The 22,873-nt window shown below is 34.2% G+C and overlaps 1 protein-coding gene across 1 annotated transcript; it reads left to right on the forward strand.

Annotated features, from left to right (window-relative positions):
- The first annotated feature begins 14,543 nt into the window (after positions 1–14,543).
- LOC107458361 (probable peroxygenase 5) lies at positions 14,544–21,256 on the forward strand. The gene is made up of 6 exons (XM_016076569.3): positions 14,544–14,671; positions 14,780–14,899; positions 17,067–17,152; positions 18,019–18,113; positions 18,261–18,386; positions 21,042–21,256. Exons 1-6 carry the CDS (start codon positions 14,632–14,634, stop codon positions 21,187–21,189), a joined length of 615 nt encoding a protein of 204 aa, XP_015932055.1. The 5' UTR covers positions 14,544–14,631; the 3' UTR covers positions 21,190–21,256.
- Positions 21,257–22,873: the final 1,617 nt, after the last annotated feature.

The raw sequence follows: 22,873 nt of genomic DNA on the forward strand, positions 1-22,873 counted from the left end.
CCATAATTCCTGCCACATGTGTGTTCGTTGTGCAAAGTCTTTACCTCAAAAGCCTTTCTAGTCGAGTTCTTTGACACATAGATCAACCAAGGACAATCCTTCTCCGCCTAAGTTGCTCTAACTCTCCCTGTCTCATTCTTAATATACATGCAATCTCTCTTATCATGTACAAATACATCCTTAATTGCTCTTTTAAACTATTCCATAGTTGTAAACTACATACCTACCTTCAATTGCACATCCTTAAATCCAGCATATTAATAGAGATAGAAGAATTAGAGCAAAGGATCCAAATACCCCTGCTATGACCTCTAGCATCTACCCTCCCTGTCTCCTTATAACCTAAACGATTCCAAAATAGTCTCATTCTCTCAAAGGGAATATGAGTTTCAAGAAGAATAAAAAAAGTTGGGTGATATTTATGCATCAATTCCTTGCAGTGAATCTGAGATATTTTATTTGAGGTCCCTCTGATATTCCAAGATAAAAAAAACTTATATCTAAACAACCCATAAAAGAAAAGAGAAGCTAAAAAAACTAACCTTGAGAGAATAAAGTCCTCACAGAGAAGACAAAGGTCCTGCATTCTGCGCCACCCCACCATGCCTCCCTTCTCCAGGATCCTGGATCAAAGCATTGATATCCACAACAGCCACAGACTCAACCGAGACTTTAGATTGCGGCTCATACGGTGTACCATTGTCCTTCTAAAGCATTGGCAAATTTTGCAAGGAAGCTGGTGTTAGCCTTTTGTGCCCATTCTTGAATAGTGTAGTCCTTGACAGAGTAGGAGTTCCCAATTTGAGTTCTTGATTTTTCACCCCATTAGGCAGAGCTGGTTATTTTCTCAAAATAGAACAATCTGATCCAAATTTTGTTGGAGCCCTGTAACCTGTCATAGCTGGACCTTTTCCTTTTTTATCGACTCTTTTTTTTTGGCTTAGATAAAGGTTGTTTACCTTTGGATTTTTGTTGGGCTTTACCATCAAGGCCCATTTTTCCTTTACCCTTCCTAGTCACCTAGGTCCATCCCTCCTCATCCCTTTCTTAATTATTCTCCATATTAACTCCATGCAACGTATCCTCCGCAGAATCTGCATGTTTCATAACTGAAATTGCATTCATGGAATTCTTTCCAAATTCAAATTCAAAAATATTCTATTTTGAATTAACTGGCTCCTGACCAACTTGATCTGCCACAATATTCTCCAGACAACCATTTTCTTTCGCCGTCTCAGTTTCAATGCCATGAAAAGCCATGTTGCACTCCGTAGAGATGTGACTGAAGCAACTACATTTATCACAAATGAGTTGTAAACACTCGTACTTTACATTATATTCATAATCATCAACGATAACTCTCCTCACCACTAGCAACCCAAGGTCAACTTGAACACAAGCTTGAGCATATTTTTTGCGTTTCACCGATTTAGTAGCCATATCAACCTTAATTGGCTTCCCAACAGCAGAGGCAATTCTCAACATAGCTCTTTCTTGATAATACCAAATGCTGAGACCAAATATCCAAATCCATACCATTGTTGCACCGAAAGATTATTCGCAAGGTTTGAAATCTAGTGACAATGGTTTTACGGCAACATAATCGCCTAAAATCATCCAAGGACCACCCAACAGAACCTTCTTCATATCTTCTCTAAGATCAAATTTAACCAAAAAATAATCAAACCCCACATCCAAGACTTTATAACCACCCCTGAGTTTCCAAAACCCCTTCAGCTTATAAACCAGGGCCGTGTAACTGAAGTGCTTCCCCAACACCTTGATAACTATGGCATCCATATAAGGTACAGAAAGCATATATTTAGCTTCCTTAGTGAAAATCACCTTTGGAGGCATTACATTCCCTTGCTTGCCAATGACAACCTCCATAGAATCGCCTTCCAAAGCAATAGATACGTCAAAATCCTTAACCTCAACCGATCCAACCACCCTATTCTGAAAGGAGACTTTGAGACCCTGTCTAAAATCTTCTTGGATAGAATCCTCTATTCTATTAGAAACAACCCACCCCACACTCTCCCCTTGTTCTCCTTAAGCTTCCAAATCGAGAATGAGTGAGGGAGGAGTGAATGATGAGAGCAGGGTGGAAAGTGAAAGGGTAGACACAGCGAGGATTCGTTCAAGTGATTTGAATGAGCTAATTCATTTGAATAATCTTATTTAATTTATTTGTTCATTTAACTAAGTAGAATAATTCATCCTTAATTATATATTAATAGATTTGAAAATAACAAACCAAAAGAAATTGAAAAGAGAGGAGAATTTGAGAGAAAAAAATAAAAGACTTTGGGTGTGAGGGATAAGAGATTAAAAAGGAAGGAAAGGATTCAAAAAGGATAATTGAAGAGAAAAGAATAAAAGAAAAGAAAAGAAAAAAAAGAAGAAAAAAAGAAGGAAAAATGAAGAGGTTCTTCTATAATTTTAGATTTAGCTGAAAACTGCTTACACCTAGTATTTCTCTAATTTTAGTGAGACACATAGAAGTCTTGATTATTAGTGATGAGCGGATAATTTATACGCTTTTTGGCATTATTTTTAGGTAGTTTTTAGTAGGATCTAGCTACTTTTAGGGATATTTTTATTATTTTTTATGCAAAATTCACATTTTTGGACTTTACTATGAGTTTGTGTGTTTTTCTGTGATTTCAGGTATTTTCTGGCTGAAATTGAGGGACCTAAGCAAAAATCTGATTCAGGCTGAAAAAGGACTGCTGATGCTGTTGGATTCTAACCTCCCTGCACTCGAAATGGATTTTCAAGAAAGTAGACAATCTAGGGCTTTCCAGCAATATATAATGGTCCATACTTTGTTTGAGCTTAGACGACGCAAACTAGCGTTCAACGCCAGTTCCATGCTGCATTCTGGAGTAAAACGCCAGAAACACGTCACAAACCAGAGTTAAACGCCAAAAACATGTTACAACTTGGCGTTTAACTCCAAGAGAAGCCTCTGCACGTGTAAAGCTCAAGCTCAGCCCAAGCACACACCAAGTGGGCCCCGAAAGTAGATTTCTGCATCAATCACTTATCTTTGTAACCCTAGTAGCTAGTTTTAGTATAAATAGAACTTTTTACTATTGTACTAGTGTCTCTCAGACCACGAGTCCTTTTCCCTATTTTGGAATTCATATCACATTTTGGGGGCTGGCCATTCGGCCATGCCTGGACCATCACTTATGTATTTTCAACGATGGAGTTTCTACACACCATAGATTAAGGGTGTGGAGCTTTACTGTACCTCGACTTTTAATGCGATTACTACTATTTTCTATTCAATTCATGCTTATTCTTATTCTAAGATATTCGCTGCCCTTCAACCTAATGGATGTGATGATCCATGACACTCATCATCATCTGTCCTTATGAACGCGTGCTTGACAACCACTTCCGTTCTACCTTAGACCGAGCGCATATCTCTTGGATTCCTTGATCAGAATCTTCGTGGTATAAGCTAGAATTATTGGCGGCCATTCTTGAGAATCCAAAAAGTCTAAACCTTGTCTGTGGTATTCCGAGTAGGATTCAGGGATTGAATGACTGTGACGAGCTTTAAACTCGCGATTGTTGGGCGTGGTGACAGACGTAAAAGAATCAATAGATTCTATTCCGACATGATCGAGAACCGACAGATGATTAGTCGTGCTGTGACAGAGCATTTGGACCATTTTCACTGAGAGGATGGGATGTAGTTATTGACAACAGTGATGCCCTACATACAGCTTGCCATGGAAAGGAGTAAGAAGGATTGAATGAAAGTAATAGGAAAGCAGAGATTCAGAAGGAACACAGCATCTCCATACACTTATCTGAAATTCCTACCAATGATTTACATAAGTAACTCTATCTTTATTTTCTATTTATTTATTATTATTTTCGAAAACCTCCATAACCATTTATTATCCACCTAACTGAGATTTATAAGATGACCATAGCTTGCTTCATACCAACAATCTCCGTGGGATCGACCCTTACTCACGTAAGGTTTATTACTTAGACGACCCAGTGCACTTGCTGGTTAGTTGTGCGAAGTTGTGAAGAATGTGAGTGAACCATAGTAGTGTGCACCAAGTTTTTGGAGTCATTGCTAAGAATTGTTCAAGTTAAGAAAAGTGTAAATCACAATTTTGCCTATCAATTAGTAAAAAGAATCAAAAGTTAATTATCACTCTGTTAATACTGGCTCCACCTGTCAACATAGTGCACTACAATTTGCATCTAAAAAATATGAAATAATCGCAAGAAAAGAATATAAAAGTTACTATCAAGATAAAGAAAATAGACTAAAGTTAAATGATAAAATATGAAATTGTAGGCACCCTAGTTTCATACCTTAGATTTTAATCACTTAAAGGCTCACATACTTCATTTAACACATTTCCATTAGGATTCTTAAACACCAAATCATAGCAGTGCGTATTTTCTAAATTCCAACATCATTTCAACCTTTTTAAAAGTCTGTATTAGAAGAAAAGTGTCTTATCACCTTTTCTTAGAAAAAAATATCCTAAGATTATGTGTCCAAACACCTTATAATAAAAAATAAAATCACATACGACCAATTGAATTAATATCAAAATTTCTCATCAATATACTTATATCAAAATCACCATATAACAAAATTTAGTATCAAACCTCATTATCTCATTCATCAGTATGTTGTCATACAAAACTATCATCTTCAATATTATTTCAGTTACCATCATAATGCGGCGTTGAACCTCATCATAAATATCATATAAATCATCTCATACTCGTAATTATCTTTTCACAATTCACTCTCAATAACCATTTGCCAGGATTTGACATGAGCCATCATTATATACAACTTGTAGGTTTAAATCCTCTCAAAACGACTTTAATTTCCTAGACTCGGGAGGATGGATTTAAGTTCTCCTATGATCACCATAGTAACCTGCTTCTGCGTACGCAAAGTGTTGGCCACCCAACAACCTTTCACGTACGCAGCCATTCCCACACACATGGAACTTTTTTCACTATTATGCCCCACGCATACGCAACTCCTTTATGTGCACGCAGAACTTCATGTATACAAGATTTTTTCGGTTAAACAGAAAAACATCTCATACATATTCGTAAGAATTCATTGCATATCAAGATTAAATCTCTGCCCACTCCCCTGCATCCTCCCTTCCAATGTTCTTACTTCCAAAATTAGCAACAATTTATTAAAAAATCATATAGCATATGTTCTTCAAAGGCATAAAACTAAACGCTCAAACCTTCTTAAAGAGATAAGCCCTGCCACAAAAAAGCCTCTAAGGGTCATGTTATGGTCTTGCTAAAATGGCATAAATCTATAGAATTATGCAATTTCTGCTTCTTACATCTTTCTTCATTCTATTTCATATAACTAATCTCTCAATAAATCCTCTCTTTCAATTTTATACCACAAATTCTCAAACTCAAACTTTTAACATTTTTACCTCAAATATCATGTTTTCAATTAATCGAGAATTAATTTATAAATCAAGAATCACAATACCTTAAGCTTCCAATTTCAAGTCTTAAGTATAGTTATCAAAAGTTCAGGATCGAAGAGGTAATCAACCCAATTAGAGTACTGGATTAACGAATTCGTAAAGTTTAAAATATTTTAAATACTTTAAAAGTTTAGATATTATTATAAAGATTGAATTTAGTATATTGCATATAAATAATTTTTTAAAAGAAAAGTTATTTTTAAATATTTTTTATTTTAGTAAAAATTTATATATATCAAGCTTTTTGTTAGGTTTCAAGCTAGGCCAAATTTAATAACAGGTGAGACTTAATATTTAAAAATAATCTATAATAGGCTAAGCTCAATCTAGTTTAATACAATACAGGTCTAGCCTGTTAGCCTGATTTGACCTGGCCTATTTCTACCTTTACAACCATTACTCTTTTTTTTATCACTTTCTTGCTTTTATTCCTTAACTTTTACCAAACTCTTTTTTTTTGCAGCAATGCTACACATACAAATCTCTTTAACAGCCAAGTCCAATCAAGTTGACCCAAACCCAACAAAAACCATCTTCATTGCCCAGCGCATGCAAACATACTCTCACTATCCAACACACTCGACATTTGCGATACGCGCTCTTTGACACGAAAGAACGTTTCAAAATCCTCATTTCAACATTGAAATTCAAACAACTCTCAAAATTTCTCAGTGAAGCTCTCTGCTAGGTTTAGAATCATCAACAACAATACTGAACAAAAAACTCTCAGTGAAGCTCTCTGTGTTAGGTTTCAAATCATCAACTAGAACACTGAACGTAAAGACGAAGCATTATTGAAGGTAACTTGATTCTAAATTGTGTGTTTCTGCTTCTATATAGTTTTAGTGTTTCTTATGTGATTTAAGCCATGTTGATGAGTTTTCTGCTATCATCATTTGCAAGTTTGGCTGTTATTTTGATTTAGATTTAGTGTGATTCTTGTCACAAGCTTGGATTTGGAGTTTCTATGTAGTTGTAGTGTTTATTATGTGATTTAAGCGATGTTGATGAGTCTTCTGCTGTCATCATTTGCAAGTTTCGATGTTATTTTGATTTGGATTTAGAGATTCTTGTCATAGGCTTGGATTTGGAGTATCTATGTAGTTGTATTATTTTTTATGTAATTTAAGCCATGTTGATGAGTTTTCTGGTGTGATCATTTGCAAGTTTTTGCTGTTATTATGAGTTAGATTCAGTGTGATTCATCTTTTTTATTTCTTACAGGCAAAATGACAAAGAAGATAGCTGCTAAGAAGAACATTATAGCTGATAAGGCACCAAAATATGATGTAAGCATATTGTCAATAAAACAACTTTATTTTTGTTGCTTAAATAAATTTTAGGGTTAAGTACTTTTTTCGTCCCTAACATCTTGGGTCAAAATCAAAATTGTCCCCGACCTTTTTTTGTTATTAAAATCATCCTCAATGTTACAAAACATTATAAAATCATCTTTTTGTCCATAAACAATATTTTTTGGACAATTTTACTCTTAAATAAAAATAGAAAAACCCTCCCTACTCTCACCACTAACCTCTGCATCATCATCACCATTGCTACACATCTCTTTCTCCCTTTCCTTATAACCATCACCACTGCCACCATAACCAGCACACCTTCTTTCTCTCTATTACCAGTTCATCATTCTAAATCACTATCACCCACCCACTATCCCAACCCTTTTCTTTCCACCTGGACCCTTTTTCTTTGTACAACAATTCAACAACAATAACAACCACAAAATAAATCCATAAGAATTTCAAATTAAGGTGATTTTTCAACAGTCACCCCCAAGCTCTACACATCACATAAAACTTCACTGCAACAATCTAAAATAATCAAACTTCAATAGAGTGAATTGAAGAAATCCAAGTTCAGAAACAAAAAATACCACACCTTAACCGTGGAAGACAAAATCGAAAGGCATCAAACATTGTAGATGAAATTGAAGATCAAGAACATAGACTTAGTGTAGGTCTTGTACCAAGAGAACCCAATCCTATCCTTCCTCAAATAATTCAAATTCAAATCAAACTTCCATGAGCACAAACGGGCCGTCCACATGTGTCGCTGTAGGTTGATTCCAACACCAATTTCTCAAGAATATAGCACCCAACGAGAAGCATCACCATATACTCATGGCACCCAAACAAAACCCTATCCCCAACGTGCAACACCTTCAGCAAAGGGAGGGACACAGCGAAGGGAGCCCCGAGCGTCGTCGACTAAGTGTTACACGTTCTTCTGGGCCTCTTCGCTGGCAACGACGACAACGACCACAACGAACGGAGTTTCTAGCGCCTCGGTACCTTGCGCAACCTAAGCGCCCGACCCCGACTTGTTGCCATCCGCCCCCCCTGACAAAGCAACTACTGACGTCTCCTCGCCGTAGAAGACAATGTCAACAACCACGCAAAAGTAGTCCGTCTTTGTGCCGCTATCACCTCCCTCTTCTTCCTTTCCTTTCCTTTCTTCTCCTTCTCTGTTTCTCTCTTCTCTCGTGCTCTCTCATCTCCTCGTCTTGTCTCTCTCTACCGCCACAACGCGATGGTGGAGGCCACCCTCTTCTCCGCCGTCACCTCCCTCTTCTTTCTTTCATTTTCTGTTTTTCTCCCTCTTTTGTTCCTTTTTTTCATTTTAGTTTTTCTATTTTAGATGTAGTGGGAAGGGGTGGGGTAATGGGTGGGTGGGGAGTAGAAGGAAGAAGAGGAGGGAGAGGGCTATTGCACCGGCGTCGTGCCTCACCGTAGTCCAACTTGCCATCGCGCCGCCACCGCACCCGTCTAGTCGTTGCAGCAGAAAGCGCAGATAACGAAGAGAGGGTGAGAGAGCTACAATATGGAGGGAAGAAGGGTGGCAGTCGTGAGAGGAGGTGACGATGAAGGTTTCTGCTATTGCCGTTGCTGGAGCTCACCGCTGGTGCACCTGGAGCTACTTCATCCCCTAGCTTGCTCCACCGTGGCCAACCCCTGGCCTCCATATTTTTGTCGAAATTACTGATGTCACTACTGGAGAAGAGGATCTAATGCAACTGCTGTTTTGCTTCACCAGTGTAGCTCTTACTGTTGCCGGAAAACATGCTACAACTTCCAAACTTGCCGGCAACACTGTCTTGCCACTGTTCTGGTCTAGTTTTTTCCCTTGATCTATTCCAATTTTACCTTATCTCTGTCACCATTTTGTTTTTCTGTCTTGCTCTTATTCTGATTTATTTTTTGCCTCTATTCTATTTTGGATTTTCAGAACTATATTTGTATTTGTCTTTCATTCGATTTGAATCTACTACCTTTGGCTAGTGTTGTGGCCATTATTGCTATCGTAAGAATTGAAGTTGATGCACTGTCCTAGTTCAAGTTCCGCGTTCTTTCGTACCCTTTTAATTTGGCACCCGAGTTCAGCCTCTTCGGTCCCTTAGGACCATATTGTGAGTAGACTTTACATTTATAATTGTTTGATTGTGCATCTATAATTATTTTGACATATATCTATTATGATCCTTGAATTATACTCACTATATTTGTCTAGAACGGTTTTAAATTGTATTAAAATTGAATAATTCATTTTATGAAGTTTATACTTTCGGAACTGTACATGAGACCATATATATTTTTGATGAAGTTTTGCATTATTTTAAATTGTTTGATCTTATCTGAATATCTGTTTTTGAGACCATATATATTTTTGATAAAGTTTTGCATTATTATAAAATGTTTGAATTTACTTGAATATCTGTTTTTGAAGCATTGAAGTATTTGTTTGTATTCACTTAGTTTAAAGATTGTGAAATATATTTAAAATGTGTTATGATTGAAAAAGTATGATTGGAAAGGATTCTAATGAGAAAGTATAATATGATTTGATTTGATTTGATACCTTATATATTTGAAAGATCATAGATTTGTTGTATTTGAAATTATATGTTTTGAATTGGTTTGGAAGGCTCGTATTAGAAAACCGTAGTTAACGACGGTTATGACGTTAACTTAGATGCATCTAACTCAGACCCCAGCTAGCAGGGGTGTTGCTAGCCTAACGTGTAGGCCACATGTTAGATCTGTTATTCTGTTAGGACACACGAGAGGAAAGGGCTACCCATTGAGGTGGAGCCGCCCAAGTGTAGACTTTTGATTTGATTTCTATATGAGAACTCCCTTATTGATTCACTTATTATTATCAACTATCATTTTCTAATAAAAAATTACTTTAATAATGATGTTTATATGGTCTCATGTCGATTATAGATGTATTGTCTAGTCATTGAGTTGCAAAACTCACCCTGTTTTTCTAAAAATATTTTTCGGGAATAAATATTTGGTCATGTAAGCCTTTCTATTCAAGAGTAATGATCTACAATGGGTACCTATTTTTTGTTGAGTTCTTAGACATCATCTACTCTATATGTCACAGGCAGGATCCAACTATTCTTAGTTATTTTAATTTTTGTTAAAAATGTATAACTATTTATTTTGGAACTTGTAAAATATTTGAAATTTTTTTATTTAACTTATATTTGAGTCGGTTAGGCTTGCTTGGGGATTATTTTCCTGAGCGCCGGACATGGCTCATTTTCAGTTGTGACATACATGCTCTCACTCCTTTGTATGCTTCTCATCCCATTCCAAAAGTGGTGATCTAGATATATTGATGTCCATAAATGCTGATCTTCAAAAAGTTCTGAAAAACATCAAAATAGTAAATTAGATAGCACAACACCCAAAATGTATATAATTTCGCAGTGTTATTACAATGCAATAACACCCAAATATCTAATAAAGTCATTGTTACCTGATAGCCACTTATTGTCTACAACACCATACTTCGTAACAAAATCATTCTAATTTCTATCAAATGCATCTTTTGTAAAAGAGTTTCAAACAACATGACTCATCTCCTATTGAATTTCTTCATGTCTCTTGTAGCCATTTAATTTTTTGTGAAATCTTCTTCATAATATGCCAAATACACCACCTATGAATTGTAATTGGCATGAAAATATCAATAGCCTTTTACATTAACGCACATTGGTCGGTAAGAATGCCTTTTGGAGCCTTTCCTTCCATGCAACGAATTCAACATTCAAATAACTATTTAAATTATTGAATATCCTTATTTTTTATTAAAGCACATCCAAGAAGTGTAGAACCAAAAACCAAATTATACCTAAACTCAACAGCATAACAAAAAAAATATGCACCGAAATGTATTTCTAAAAACACAACAACTGTTTATAATTGACACAAAAAATGTTTCAGACCAGCACAACAAAGTACTTGTTTGTATATAAGTGGTATCAAATGAAACAATATCGCCAAAATACTCAAAAGCAGCCCGGATTCGTGCATCAGCCCAAAAAGTATTTTTAATTTATTCACCAACCTCAAGTTCAAGCTCATAAAAAAGTTTTGATTCTTCTCTTTCATTCTGAAAAGTATGTCCCAAATTCTTTGGCATCATCTTGTTCAAAAATATTACCAACTTTTATTGTAATGTAATTTCTAATATCTTTTTCAATAAACCTTAGTTCACGATGACCTCTTGCCACTGCAACAAAGGATTGATATGTCTTACTTGGCCTAATACCAGCTTCATCGTTATTTTCAATTGTTCGACGGTCAAACATGCTTAGCTGCCTATGTTGTTGAAGCATCTCTGCTTGATTTGGACAGCATGCATGTGCATGATTCAAAACAACCTTGAAAATAACTCAAACATCAGTCTCCTTCAATATATGTATATGAATTTTTGCTAGACAATTTAATCTAACTGATGGGTTTGTATTCTCATTAGGAGATATGTTGGATTTTCATTTCCCTTCTCTATTGCATGTAATTAATTGATTTTTTATTTAATTTTCCTTTTATTTGTGTTCCTTATTTTGGTATCAAAACCTTCAAGTTTAGCATAATCTTTGTAAAATTTTTTAACTTCTTCAAGTGTGTTGAAAGTCACCCCAACTTTTGACACAAACTACTCATCAACATCAAACAAAAATTGCAATAACATAGAAAATTGGTCAATACAGCACCATTATTAACTCAAAACAATAGCGAGATTATTCATATTTGACATCAAAGAATTTCATTAACTCATTGCTAAATGAAAATCACATAAAACTAAGCACACAATCACTAATTTCATTTAGCACAGAAATTTAATGTACAAAACTAAAAGATATCCTCCCCAAATAGCAAACAATTCCCCTTGAAAAATACTATTACTCTCAATTATTTCCAAATACGCCCTTTGTCAACTCTCATTACAATCTCTAATAACACAAACAAAACCAATACTATCATCCGAACCAAGATAACTAGCATCACAATTAATCTTAAAAGTACCAATAGATGGGGGATTCTAAAAACCATTTAGAGTAGAGGAAATGGACATACGTTGTAATTCAAAAATATTCCTAAACTCCTTTTCTAAAGTTAATGCTAGACAAATCATTTTTTTCAGAGGCCAAGTTTCATGAGAATTAAAGATGTCATTATTCCTTACTCGCCATATCTACCAAAGTCTCGAAAAGAACTTAAACGGATGTTTTCAATGGTGTCTTGGATAAGATTCGGACTAGAATAACAAGCTAGAAAGGGAGTTTACTCAATCGGACTGGTAGACTTTGCTTGGTTAATTCTGTTGCAGCCGCTATTCCCACGTACCAGATGCAGGTCTTTATTTTTCCCAAAGGAATCATTAGTAAATTGGAGTCTATGATGAGAAATTTTTTTTGGAAAGGACAAGTTGATGGAAGATGATTGAATCTTGTTAGTTGAAAAATACTGGTTACTCCAAAAAAATATGGAGGTTTGGGATTAGAGATCCTTATTGTGTAAATATTGCTCTTCTTGAAAAGTTAGTTTGGACTTTTTTCCAGTAGTCTAACAAGTTATGGGTCCAATTGTTGGATGCCAAATACCGATCATCTCTATATGATTGTTTTAGTTGTCCTAAGAACAAGGACTCTCCCATTTGGAGGAGTCTTTGTAAGGTTTGGAAAGTGGTGAAGGATGGGTTTGCTTGGTGTATTGGAGATTTGAACCAGAATTTTTTGTTTTCTAGCTGGAGGAGAGAAGGACGGTTATCTAATGAGATGGATTATGTTCACATTTCTAATTCGAATCTCTGGATATAGGATATTTGGTTGATTGGTAAGTGGCATTTGGATATTCTTTGTTCTCATTTATCTCAAAATCTGAGAGGTAATATTCTCTCTTACAATCCAGATGTGCAAACAGGTCCGGAAGTGGGTTGGTATTAGTTTGAGTTTGCTGCCAAAGTCTATGACTCACGCAATGGTTACTTGTGGTTGTGTAAGCAGCTGTTTGGTTGGGAGGAGCAGGAGAATTGGCTTTGGTTTTGACGTCAGATTGTTCTAGAAAAGCACAAGTTTTTGGCTTGGTTCTGTCTTAAGGAGTCTCTCACTACTACAAGTTTTCGCTTTAGAAGAGGGATGTCGTCATCGGATAGGTTCCCAAGATGTTTTTCTAGTCAGGAATCGGTTTTACATTGTATTCGGGATTGTCCAAAAGCTCAGCTTGTATGGCATAGATTGGATATTTTTTGTCATTCTTTGGATTTGAAAAACTGATTCTTGTATCATAGCAAAAAAATATCTTTATTTAATTACGTGATGGAACATATATTCATATGTAAAATATAATATAATAAAATAAATCTATTCTGAGTATTTAAAAGTATAATTAAAATCATAAACATATAAATATAATAATAAAATTTATACCCCAAACAAATAAACATATTTTTTTATTATACATATATTATTTAAAAAATAAATAATTACTAAAATTAATAACACAAATTTAATATGATAAAATTCAATTTTTTTATCGTATTTTTTATAGTATTTTTATTCATTTAATTTTTAATTTATTAGTAATTTATTATTTAATTAATGATTAAATAAATTATTTTTATGAGAAATTATTTTTTTGTATTATTTTGAAGAAGAGTCTAATATAATAGTTTAAAAAATAACGTAAAAATAATATTTTAAATAAAAAATATTTAATATTAAAATTTTTAAATACAAATATAAATTGTATAGATATTTAAGAGATTAATATGAAATACATGGCTAAAATAAATAAAATGGATAAAATGGGAGTACTAATGAGAAATAAAGAAAAATACTTGTAAAAAAGTTAGATTTTATCATTTTAAAATTGTGTTATTAATTTTAACAATTTATTCATTTTTTAAAATAATTTATGTTTGATAAAAAATATGTTTACTTGTTCAGAGTATAAATTTTAGAGAAAGTATAGGGAGCCAATGACCTAAACGTACAATGTGCACAATGAAGGGTTAGAAAGTATTAGAGATATGATTATTAGTGTTACGTTATCCTATCAGGTTACGCTTTTGGAATAATGAGTGGTTTCAGGACATGGTATTAGAGTTTCAAATCTGGAAGGTGATGGTGGCTATATTGGATAGGACGACAAAGTTATTGACGACGGAAATTCAACGACGTCGTTAAGGGATGAAGAGAGATTACGTGAGAGGGCAGTAGATGAGGACGATATCGGCATTTCTTGTCATGGCGACAGCGATACTTAAAAGGACCGAAGTTACATGACGAAGAAAAAAATAGAGGAGTGGAAAGATACTTCAATTAATGGGATATTTTAAGAAATTATATTATTATCTATCTCAAATAATAAATTACAAAATAATTTAACTATGATTAAAAAAATAACTAATTAAAATGTGACACATTATAAAAGATAATTTACATCTTATTTTAAAAGAAATTGGATAGAGTTTATCTTATTATAGTTATATTAAATTCGAATTTTGCATAACGTGGCATACAACTTGTTTGGAAGGAACAGCAATAACTCTCATATCGCACGTTATGTTATTCCATACTCTTCCAGTCACCATCAATATAATAATCAATAGCAATATAATAATATTTTATATTTAATTAAATATTATTATATATCCCCTAAAATCAGAAGTTCATCAGAACTCTATTATTATTATCATCATATTGCTAAAGCTTATTCTAAGAATAAAAGATCTATAAATTCCTCCGTGATTTCGTCCCCTCTCTATTTTGTCATTTTATTATCCATCTATCCATATGGCTGCTACTTCTGCTACAGAAAACAGAACACTTAAGGGTATATATATATATATAAACTCAAATTTCAATTTCTTAGTTTTGGTCTCTTATTTATATATCTGGAGTTCTATGTTGTTAAGAAATTTCACTGTAAATTAATGTGCAGGAGTTGGAGGTGGTGCCGAAGAGAAACCAATTCCACTTCATGAGAATGTCATGCAGAAGCACGCTGCATTCTTTGACACCAATCATGATGGTGTTATTTATCCATGGGAAACTTATAAAGGTCTATCTCTCAAATTTCATGACGGTCTGTGTGACATTTCACCTTTTTATACAATAAAAAGTGAATATTGTTAACATGTATTCTGTTATAAGAATGAAAGTTAGCAAAAAAGTGAAGGCTAACATTCTTTTATATATCTCTTCATACTCAATTAAGAGTCTCATACCTTTGTTAAAAAAAAAAATTTCTTTATGTGTACGTTTTTGCTTTTTTTTTTTCTTTTAAATGTCAATGATAAAGACTATTTCGGGGAGAAAAGTATTTAAAAAAGACACACACAGAGACAGAATCGTTGATGAATGAAAAAAATTTTCAAATGTTGTTGACTTAGTGGTTCGATATTAAGGGATCGGATAAATGTGCCTATATTTTTTTTTTTTTTTGAATAAATATGACCTTTCAAACGTGTTTTTTTTCCGGAATATCCAATATGAACAGAATCGTTGATGAATGAAAAAAATTTTCAAATGTTGTTGACTTAATGGTTCGATATTAAATTGGATAAATGTGACTATATTTTTTTAGGTTAAGTACGATTTTTGTATTCAGTAGATTTTTTGTTTTTAATTTTTTTTATATATAAAATGATCTTTAAAATTTAATTTGGTTAATTAAAAAAATAAAAATAAATCTGATTCGTTAGGAGAAAGCAAGTAAACAATAAACTCGGAACTGAACTAAACCCTCCCGAAATCTCTCTTCAAACTCCGAAAATCAAGGAACACAATGGATGAAGACCTCATCCAACCCAACAAATCCGCATAACCACCCTCAACAAACCCCAATATATACGAAATACACACTCAAGTTGCAGGTACGCTATTCACACTGATTTTCCCTCTAAACTCTCTTATACTCATACTTACTTGAGCGTTGGAGTCCCTTTTCAGGTACCCAACGCCGCCTCTCCAGAAGAAGACGACGTTCCCCCTCGTCCGCTCCAAGGAAAGCTAGCCCGCGTATTTCCAGAAGCGTGCTATACCTCGGAGCCGACTCCCGCACAGGAACATTTGGCGCCCACCGTGGGGCCCGATTTACTTAACCCCATTTTTTCTTTACCCTGTGCATTTTTTGTCTCCTCTGTTTTGCAGGACACAAACAATGGCAGACGAACACAGCCGCGCTCCCTCCGACGTCAACCCACCGGAGATGTTAGCAATTAACGAGGCCCTCAGGGCCGAGAATCAAAGGATGGCCGAGCTCCTGCGTCAGATGGAGAACGCTCACGCGAAAGGTGAACGCAAAAATGCCGAACAAAACAAATACAAAGAAAACGCAACTAACCTTTACTCATCCTCCGCGACCAAGAGAGAAGAAAAAACGAAACACTACATGCAAATGGACAGAACAAAAACGCAAGACAGCCAGCCCACTATCTCCGTCGCAAACGTTACACCTTCCAGAACAAGCCCTAGCCGTCCAACGTGCGAAGTCACCTCACTCAATCAACGGCCAGATCATAAAAACCCTTTCCCATAAACCAAAATGCATTAAATGCAGTTACATTTTCCCAGTATCAAACCCTCTCTCTTACTACGTGGCCCGCGCGTAAATTCAAATCAACACACAACTTAATATTATAGACAGTGAACGCGTTAAACTTGGGGGCTCCAAGTTATAGCTCAGCTCCGAGTTATAGCTCAGCTCCGAGTTATAACCCACGAATAAAAGCTTAACCCGTTCACAAAACAGGTCAACCTTGGGGGCTATGATCCGTTAGGAGAAAGCAAGTAAACAATAAACTCGGAACTGAACTAAACCCTCCCGAAATCTCTCTTCAAACTCCGAAAATCAAGGAACACAACGGATGAAGACCTCATCCAACCCAACAAATCCGCATAACCACCCTCAACAAGCCCCAATATATACGAAATACACACTCAAGTTGTAGGTACGCTATTCACACTGATTTTCCCTCTAAACTCTCTTATACTCATACTTACTTGAGCGTTGGAGTCCCTTTTCAGGTACCCAACGCCGCCTCTCCAGAAGAAGACGACGTTCCCCCTCGTCCGCTCCAAAGAAAGCTAGCCCGCGTATTTCCAGAAGCGTGCTATACCTCGGAGCCGACTCCCGCACAGGAACAAAATCAATAAATAAAAAAAGAAATTGCTGAATCCATTATCATGTTGATTAATTAATGAAGTTAAATTATCTACAATTACAGGGTTGCGAGAAATTGGAGTGGGGATATTGCTGTCAATTGGCGGTACTCTTTTCATCAATGTGTTTCTCAGTCGCATCACTCGCCCAGTACGACTCTCTGCTCCTTAAATTGAAAAAATGTTAAATGTATAAAAACATTAATCAACAATGGTAGTATGTTACTGCATATCAAAAAATACTTATTTAATATTTCATATGAATTTTTTATTATTATTATTATAAATTTAATTATTCATCTATTTATAATAAATTTGATTATTTTATCACGTTAAATTTAATTATTCTAATATGTGTTCTTAGAGCACACCATAAACTCATCACTAATAAAAAAATTTAAATATTTTTATTTAATAAATATAAAATAAATACATTAAATGTACTTAAGAGACATAATAGATAATTTAAATATTTTTGAAAAATTTAAAAAACGTTTCCTATGAATAGAATAATATTGTGTGAATTCAGAATTAGCTAGAACAAACATTTTTTTTAAGTTAAGAGTGAGATTCGAATTCACAACTTTTAGGTGAATATGAAAATATTATGCCATTTAAGTTATAATTCGTTGGGACTAAGACAAAGATAATCGTTATCAACTAATTTAATCTTATTTTTACATTTTTAAAGTTTAGAAAATACACACATTTTTTTTTACACTACTGAAACCCAAGTACGCACGCGTTTTTATTTCTTATATCCTATGCATTTTTGTGTTAGAAACAGAAACTAAACACCACCTACAATAATAGAGAATTAGCCACTAAAAATTTAATTAAAGGGCAAAAATGTTAATATAGTATTACAATTTACAAACTAATTTGGATTGGTCGAATAATAAACTCACTCATCTGCAAGTTGTTGAAAATTCAAATCCCACCTTATGTATGTAGTTACAGATCCTTAAATTAAGTTTAAATCTGCGACGAATTAGTTCTTGTGTTCTGGTGATGTAGGGGAAATTTCCATCTCCACTTTTACCAATTGAAGTGAAGAACATACAACTCGGCAAACATGGAAGTGACACCGGTGTCTATGATACCGAAGGAAGGTAGTTTGCTTTATTTTATACATTCACTTTCCAGTATGTCTTAATTATTATTATTTTTATTTTTACTTGTACAAATAATAATAATAATAATAATAATAATAATAATAATAATAATAATAATAATGTACTTGTTGACAAACGTTTTAGGTTTGTTCCTTCAACATTTGAAAAAATTTTCATTAAGCATGCACATACACATCCAAATGCTTTGACATATGATGAGTTGAAAGAGATGATAAAGGCCAATAGACAGCCAAAAGATTTGAAAGGAAGGTAGGGCTGTTGTGTACCCCATATCCTTGGTAATCCATTATTTTCCGTTTTTTCTTTTATCTTGGCTTATCCACTTAATTACCTCTATGTTTAAAAAAGATTACTTGAATACCATATTTTGAAACAAACTAATAATAATGTGCCATTGATTTTCATATATATAACAAATAAAATATTGTATTTTGTCAAAGTTTTTTTATGGTATGTTATTTGGAGGTTTTTTTGGGTTATGAAAATCAAATCGATGGTTGAACTAGTAAACTAAAATTTTAAAAATTTAAAACTTCAATTGAGATTTCATCAAAATTAAATTGAATATAATAAAATAATATATTTATGCATAAGACAAGAAACTGATTTTGTTTTAATTTTTTTATTTTTAAACCGATTTTTCAGTAAAAGAAGTTGTATTGGTTCAATTAATTAATCAACTTTTATCAATTTTGACCGACCTATGATAATCATTTTTTGGTTAATTCCATTAAACCAACTAATTCAATCCGATTTTCAAAATACTTGGTTTTTTCAAATTCTAAAAAATTTCCACCTCAATCAATAATATAATAGTTTGAACTAATTTTTTTTTACCCAAAAGCAATTTTGGTAATAGTCAAAATTGTCTCTAAAAGATATCCCGATCTCCATTTTCGTCTCCGAAAGATAAAATTAATCGAATTCGTCCCCCAAAGATATCCTACCTGATCGCGTTCGCTCCTTCTGTCGTCTCTTTCGCTGAGTTGGCAAACGTCCGCTGACGTGTGTCGTTAACTGCCAACGGGGCAGACAATCAAAACGACACAGTTTTGGTACAAGACTCTCCTAGCCTTGAAACGTCGTTGTTTAGTCTTTAGAAGAGAGATTCAAATGTACTTGAGAGCTAGCTTTCTGTAAGCAGTTTTAATTTCTTGATCAGAAGAGTCCCTTGACACAGACAACACCTCATATGGGTCACGTCAATTTGCTGGGGTAGACAGTCCTTCCAATTTTGAATCCATCACCATTAACTAGCCAGTCACTCCTTTTTTCTCTGCCCTCTTCAAACACAGAGCTAAACCCATAAAATGAAAAAAAAATCACATTTTAGCTTTCGAACACTATTGTGGCATGTTATTCATCGACCTAAGCGATAGGGGTGTAAGTTACTAAACCGAACCAAAAATTACCACAAAACTGAACCGAAAATTACAACAACCGATTTGAAAACCATAAAAACCGATTTTTTTTTCGATTTAACTAATTGGTTTGGTTCGGTTTTCGGTTGGCTCGATAAAAACTGAACCGAACCAAACTGAACCAAAGATATACATACATCTTTTTTTTTTGTTGGTATTGCCCAACCCTCCCCCCAAGGCCCAAGTCACTCACCATCTCAAGCACTCAGCGCCTCCCTTAATCATAATCCCTCATTTTTTGCTTCTGATGTACCCTTATTATTTCAGTTTATTGACTATTTTAAACCTCTAGTTATTGTGATTCTTATTCTGTTCATCAGAAATTAAAAACCGAAAAATTGACCGAACCAAACCGGTATTGGTTCGGTTCGGTTCGGTTGCTGTAAAAACAACAAACCGAACAGTTGTGTTTGTAGGAACCAAACATATCGGTTCAGTTGGTTTTTGGTCTAAAATCGAACCAAACTGAACCGATAACACCCCTACTAAGCGAGAGAATTCAAAATCCAAAGATAGATAAAGGAGAGCTCCGAGAGAAAGCAAGGAATTCAAAAAGTCATTGGATCGAGCATGGTTTATGATTTTCTCGGAATGGGGGAAAAGCAGAGATTTTGCGAAGTGGGAATTTGGGGGATCTAAGGGAAAGTGTGTGAAGGTGAGGTCAATTTGAAATGAAATCGGAAATGGAAAAGAAAAGGGTTGGATTAGGTTTGAATTTTTAGGAAAGAAAAAAAAAGAAGGAGATGATGATGGAGGTAAGGCTTTGCAACGTTTGAATCTCTCTTCTGAAGACTAAATGGCGACGTTTCAAGGCTAGGATAGCCTTCTACCAAAACTGTGTCATTTTGTTTGTCTGCCACGTTGACAGTTAACGACGTTTGCCAACTCAGCGAAAGAGATGACGGAAGGACGAATGTGACTAGGTAGGGTATCTTTGGGAGACGAATTCGATTAATTTTATCTTTCGAGGATGAAAATAGAGATCGAAATATCTTTTAGGGACGATTTTGACTATTAACTCATTTTTATAAATAAAACATTTATTATCATACAAAATAGTGACATATTATTGACTTGTTTTAAAAGTGATAATTAAGATTACAAACCTTTTATCTTTAGAATTTATTTTGATGGACTGTGAATATAAAATAATTTTACACAACATTTAATTATATATATAACAATACATCAGGATAAATGATCATCTTTCATATTAACTGCATGAAGAATTATTAAAAAAAAACGAACATAATTAAATAAATGTATATACTTTTTTATTTGTTACTACATCAAAATTAAAATTTTATTTTTATTTTATATTCTTAATCTTAAAAAGGGTTAGGATCATTTCAACCAATAGTCTAAGAATATTGAAAATTATGATGAATGCCAAATTGGATATCAAATTCAAATATAGGGTACGAATAGTAATGCTAATTTAATTTTGCATTTCAAAACTTGATTATAACCATTTGATGCTCAGGATTGGAAGTTTTGTTGAATGGCACCTCTTGTACAAGATTGGTAAAGACAAGCACGGACTCCTACAGAAAGAAACTATCCGAGGCGTTTATGATGGTAGCGTCTTTGAAATACTGAAAAAAGAGCACTCATCGGACAAAAATAACTGATTAATCAAAATTCATTTGATATAATAATAATGATAATTTATTTCTTTGGATAAAAATGCAGATGTTATATAAGGTACAAAGATTGATATTTTAAGCATTGATGCTTATAATGAAATAAAATGTTTAGTATTCCTTTATACATTATATGTTCTTATTTTCGGCCTTAGCTTATTATATAAATAAGTTTTTTTTTTTTAATAACAAACTCTAAACAAATTAGCCCATGTTATAAAATAACTAAATAAATAAATAAATAAGAAGTAACAAATATAAAATAAAGAAATATAAAAAAGAGAGGAATAAGTATTGCAACATAAAAGAGAGAGAGAATTATTTTATTACTTTTGTGTGTTCAAAGGCCTCAGCCTATGCTCTTATTTATACATGTGCAAGGCTTCTCTTTTTCAAACTATATTAAATTCATTCATCCTTGGGAAACTCTATCTTATGGAAAATGGGCATCCACATAAGATGTGATAACCCATTCTTATCACAACACTCCCCCTTGGATGACCATTTAGGATTATTGCCTCGTTAAAACCTTACTAAAGAAAAACCCTGAGGGAAAAAAACCTTAGTGAAGGAAAAAGAGTACAATATCCTTTGTGATGGGGACTGCCTCGTTAAAAACCTTGTCAAGAAAAACCCAATGGGAAAAAAAAACTTGACCAAGGAAAAAAGAGTACAGTCTCCCCCTCATGCCGACATCATTTAATGTCTCGAAATCGACGCATTCCAATCTTATGTACCAATTTTTTAAAGGAAAAATTTGGAAGTATCTTTGTAAACAAGTCTGCCAAATTATCGCTTGAGCGGATCTGTTGAACATCAATTGTTCCTTAATTTTGAAGATCATGAGTGGAGAAGAATTCAGGAGAAATATGAGTTGTTCTATCACCTTTGATGTGTCCACCTTTAAGTTGAGCAATACATGCTGTATTATCTTCAAACGGGACAGTTGGAGCTATCTTATGATCATTATCCAGCATCTGCATAGCCAACTAGTTGTGACTTGGATCCATAAGGATAGAACAATCCCATATCAACCGTTCCATGAAGATATCGAAGGATTTGTTTGATTCCACTCCAATGTCTTCTGGTTGGAGAGGAACTATATCTTACTAGTAAATTCACCGCGAATGATATGTCAGATTGCGTATTATTGGCAAGATACATTAGCGCTCCAATGGCACTAAGATATGGTACTTCAGGACCAAGGATATCTTCATTTTCTTCTTTAGGACGGAATTGATCCTTCTCCACATCCAGAGATCTTACGATCATTGGGGTATTTAATGGATGTGACTTATCCATATAAAATCTTTTCAAGATCTTCTCTGTGTATGTTGTTTGATGAATAAAGATCCCATTTTTTATATGCTCGATCTGCAGGCCGAGACAAAATTTAGTTCTTCTAAGATCTTTCATCTCAAACTCTTCTTTTAGAGTTTTTATAATTGTTGGAATCTCTTCAGGAGTCCCAATGATATTTAAATCATCAACGTACACAGCAATTATAATGAACCCAGATGTAGTTTTCTTTATGAAAACACATGGGCAGATATCATCATTCTTGATATCCGTTTTTGGTCAGATACTCAGTAAGACGATTATACCACATTCGTCCAGATTGCTTTAGACCATATAAAGACCTTTGCAATTTGACTGAGTATAACCCTTGCGA

This window comes from Arachis duranensis, chromosome 7 (assembly GCF_000817695.3).
Source record: "Arachis duranensis cultivar V14167 chromosome 7, aradu.V14167.gnm2.J7QH, whole genome shotgun sequence".
In the NCBI taxonomy this organism is placed as follows: Eukaryota; Viridiplantae; Streptophyta; class Magnoliopsida; order Fabales; family Fabaceae; genus Arachis; species Arachis duranensis.

Coding starts and splice junctions, on each gene's coding strand:
- LOC107458361 (XM_016076569.3), top strand. CDS start 14,632: ATGGCTGCTACTTCTGCTACAGAAAACAGAACACTTAAGG. Junction 14,672..14,779: donor AGAAAACAGAACACTTAAGG/GTATATATATAT, acceptor ATTAATGTGCAG/GAGTTGGAGGTGGTGCCGAA. Junction 17,153..18,018: donor TCAGTCGCATCACTCGCCCA/GTACGACTCTCT, acceptor CTGGTGATGTAG/GGGAAATTTCCATCTCCACT.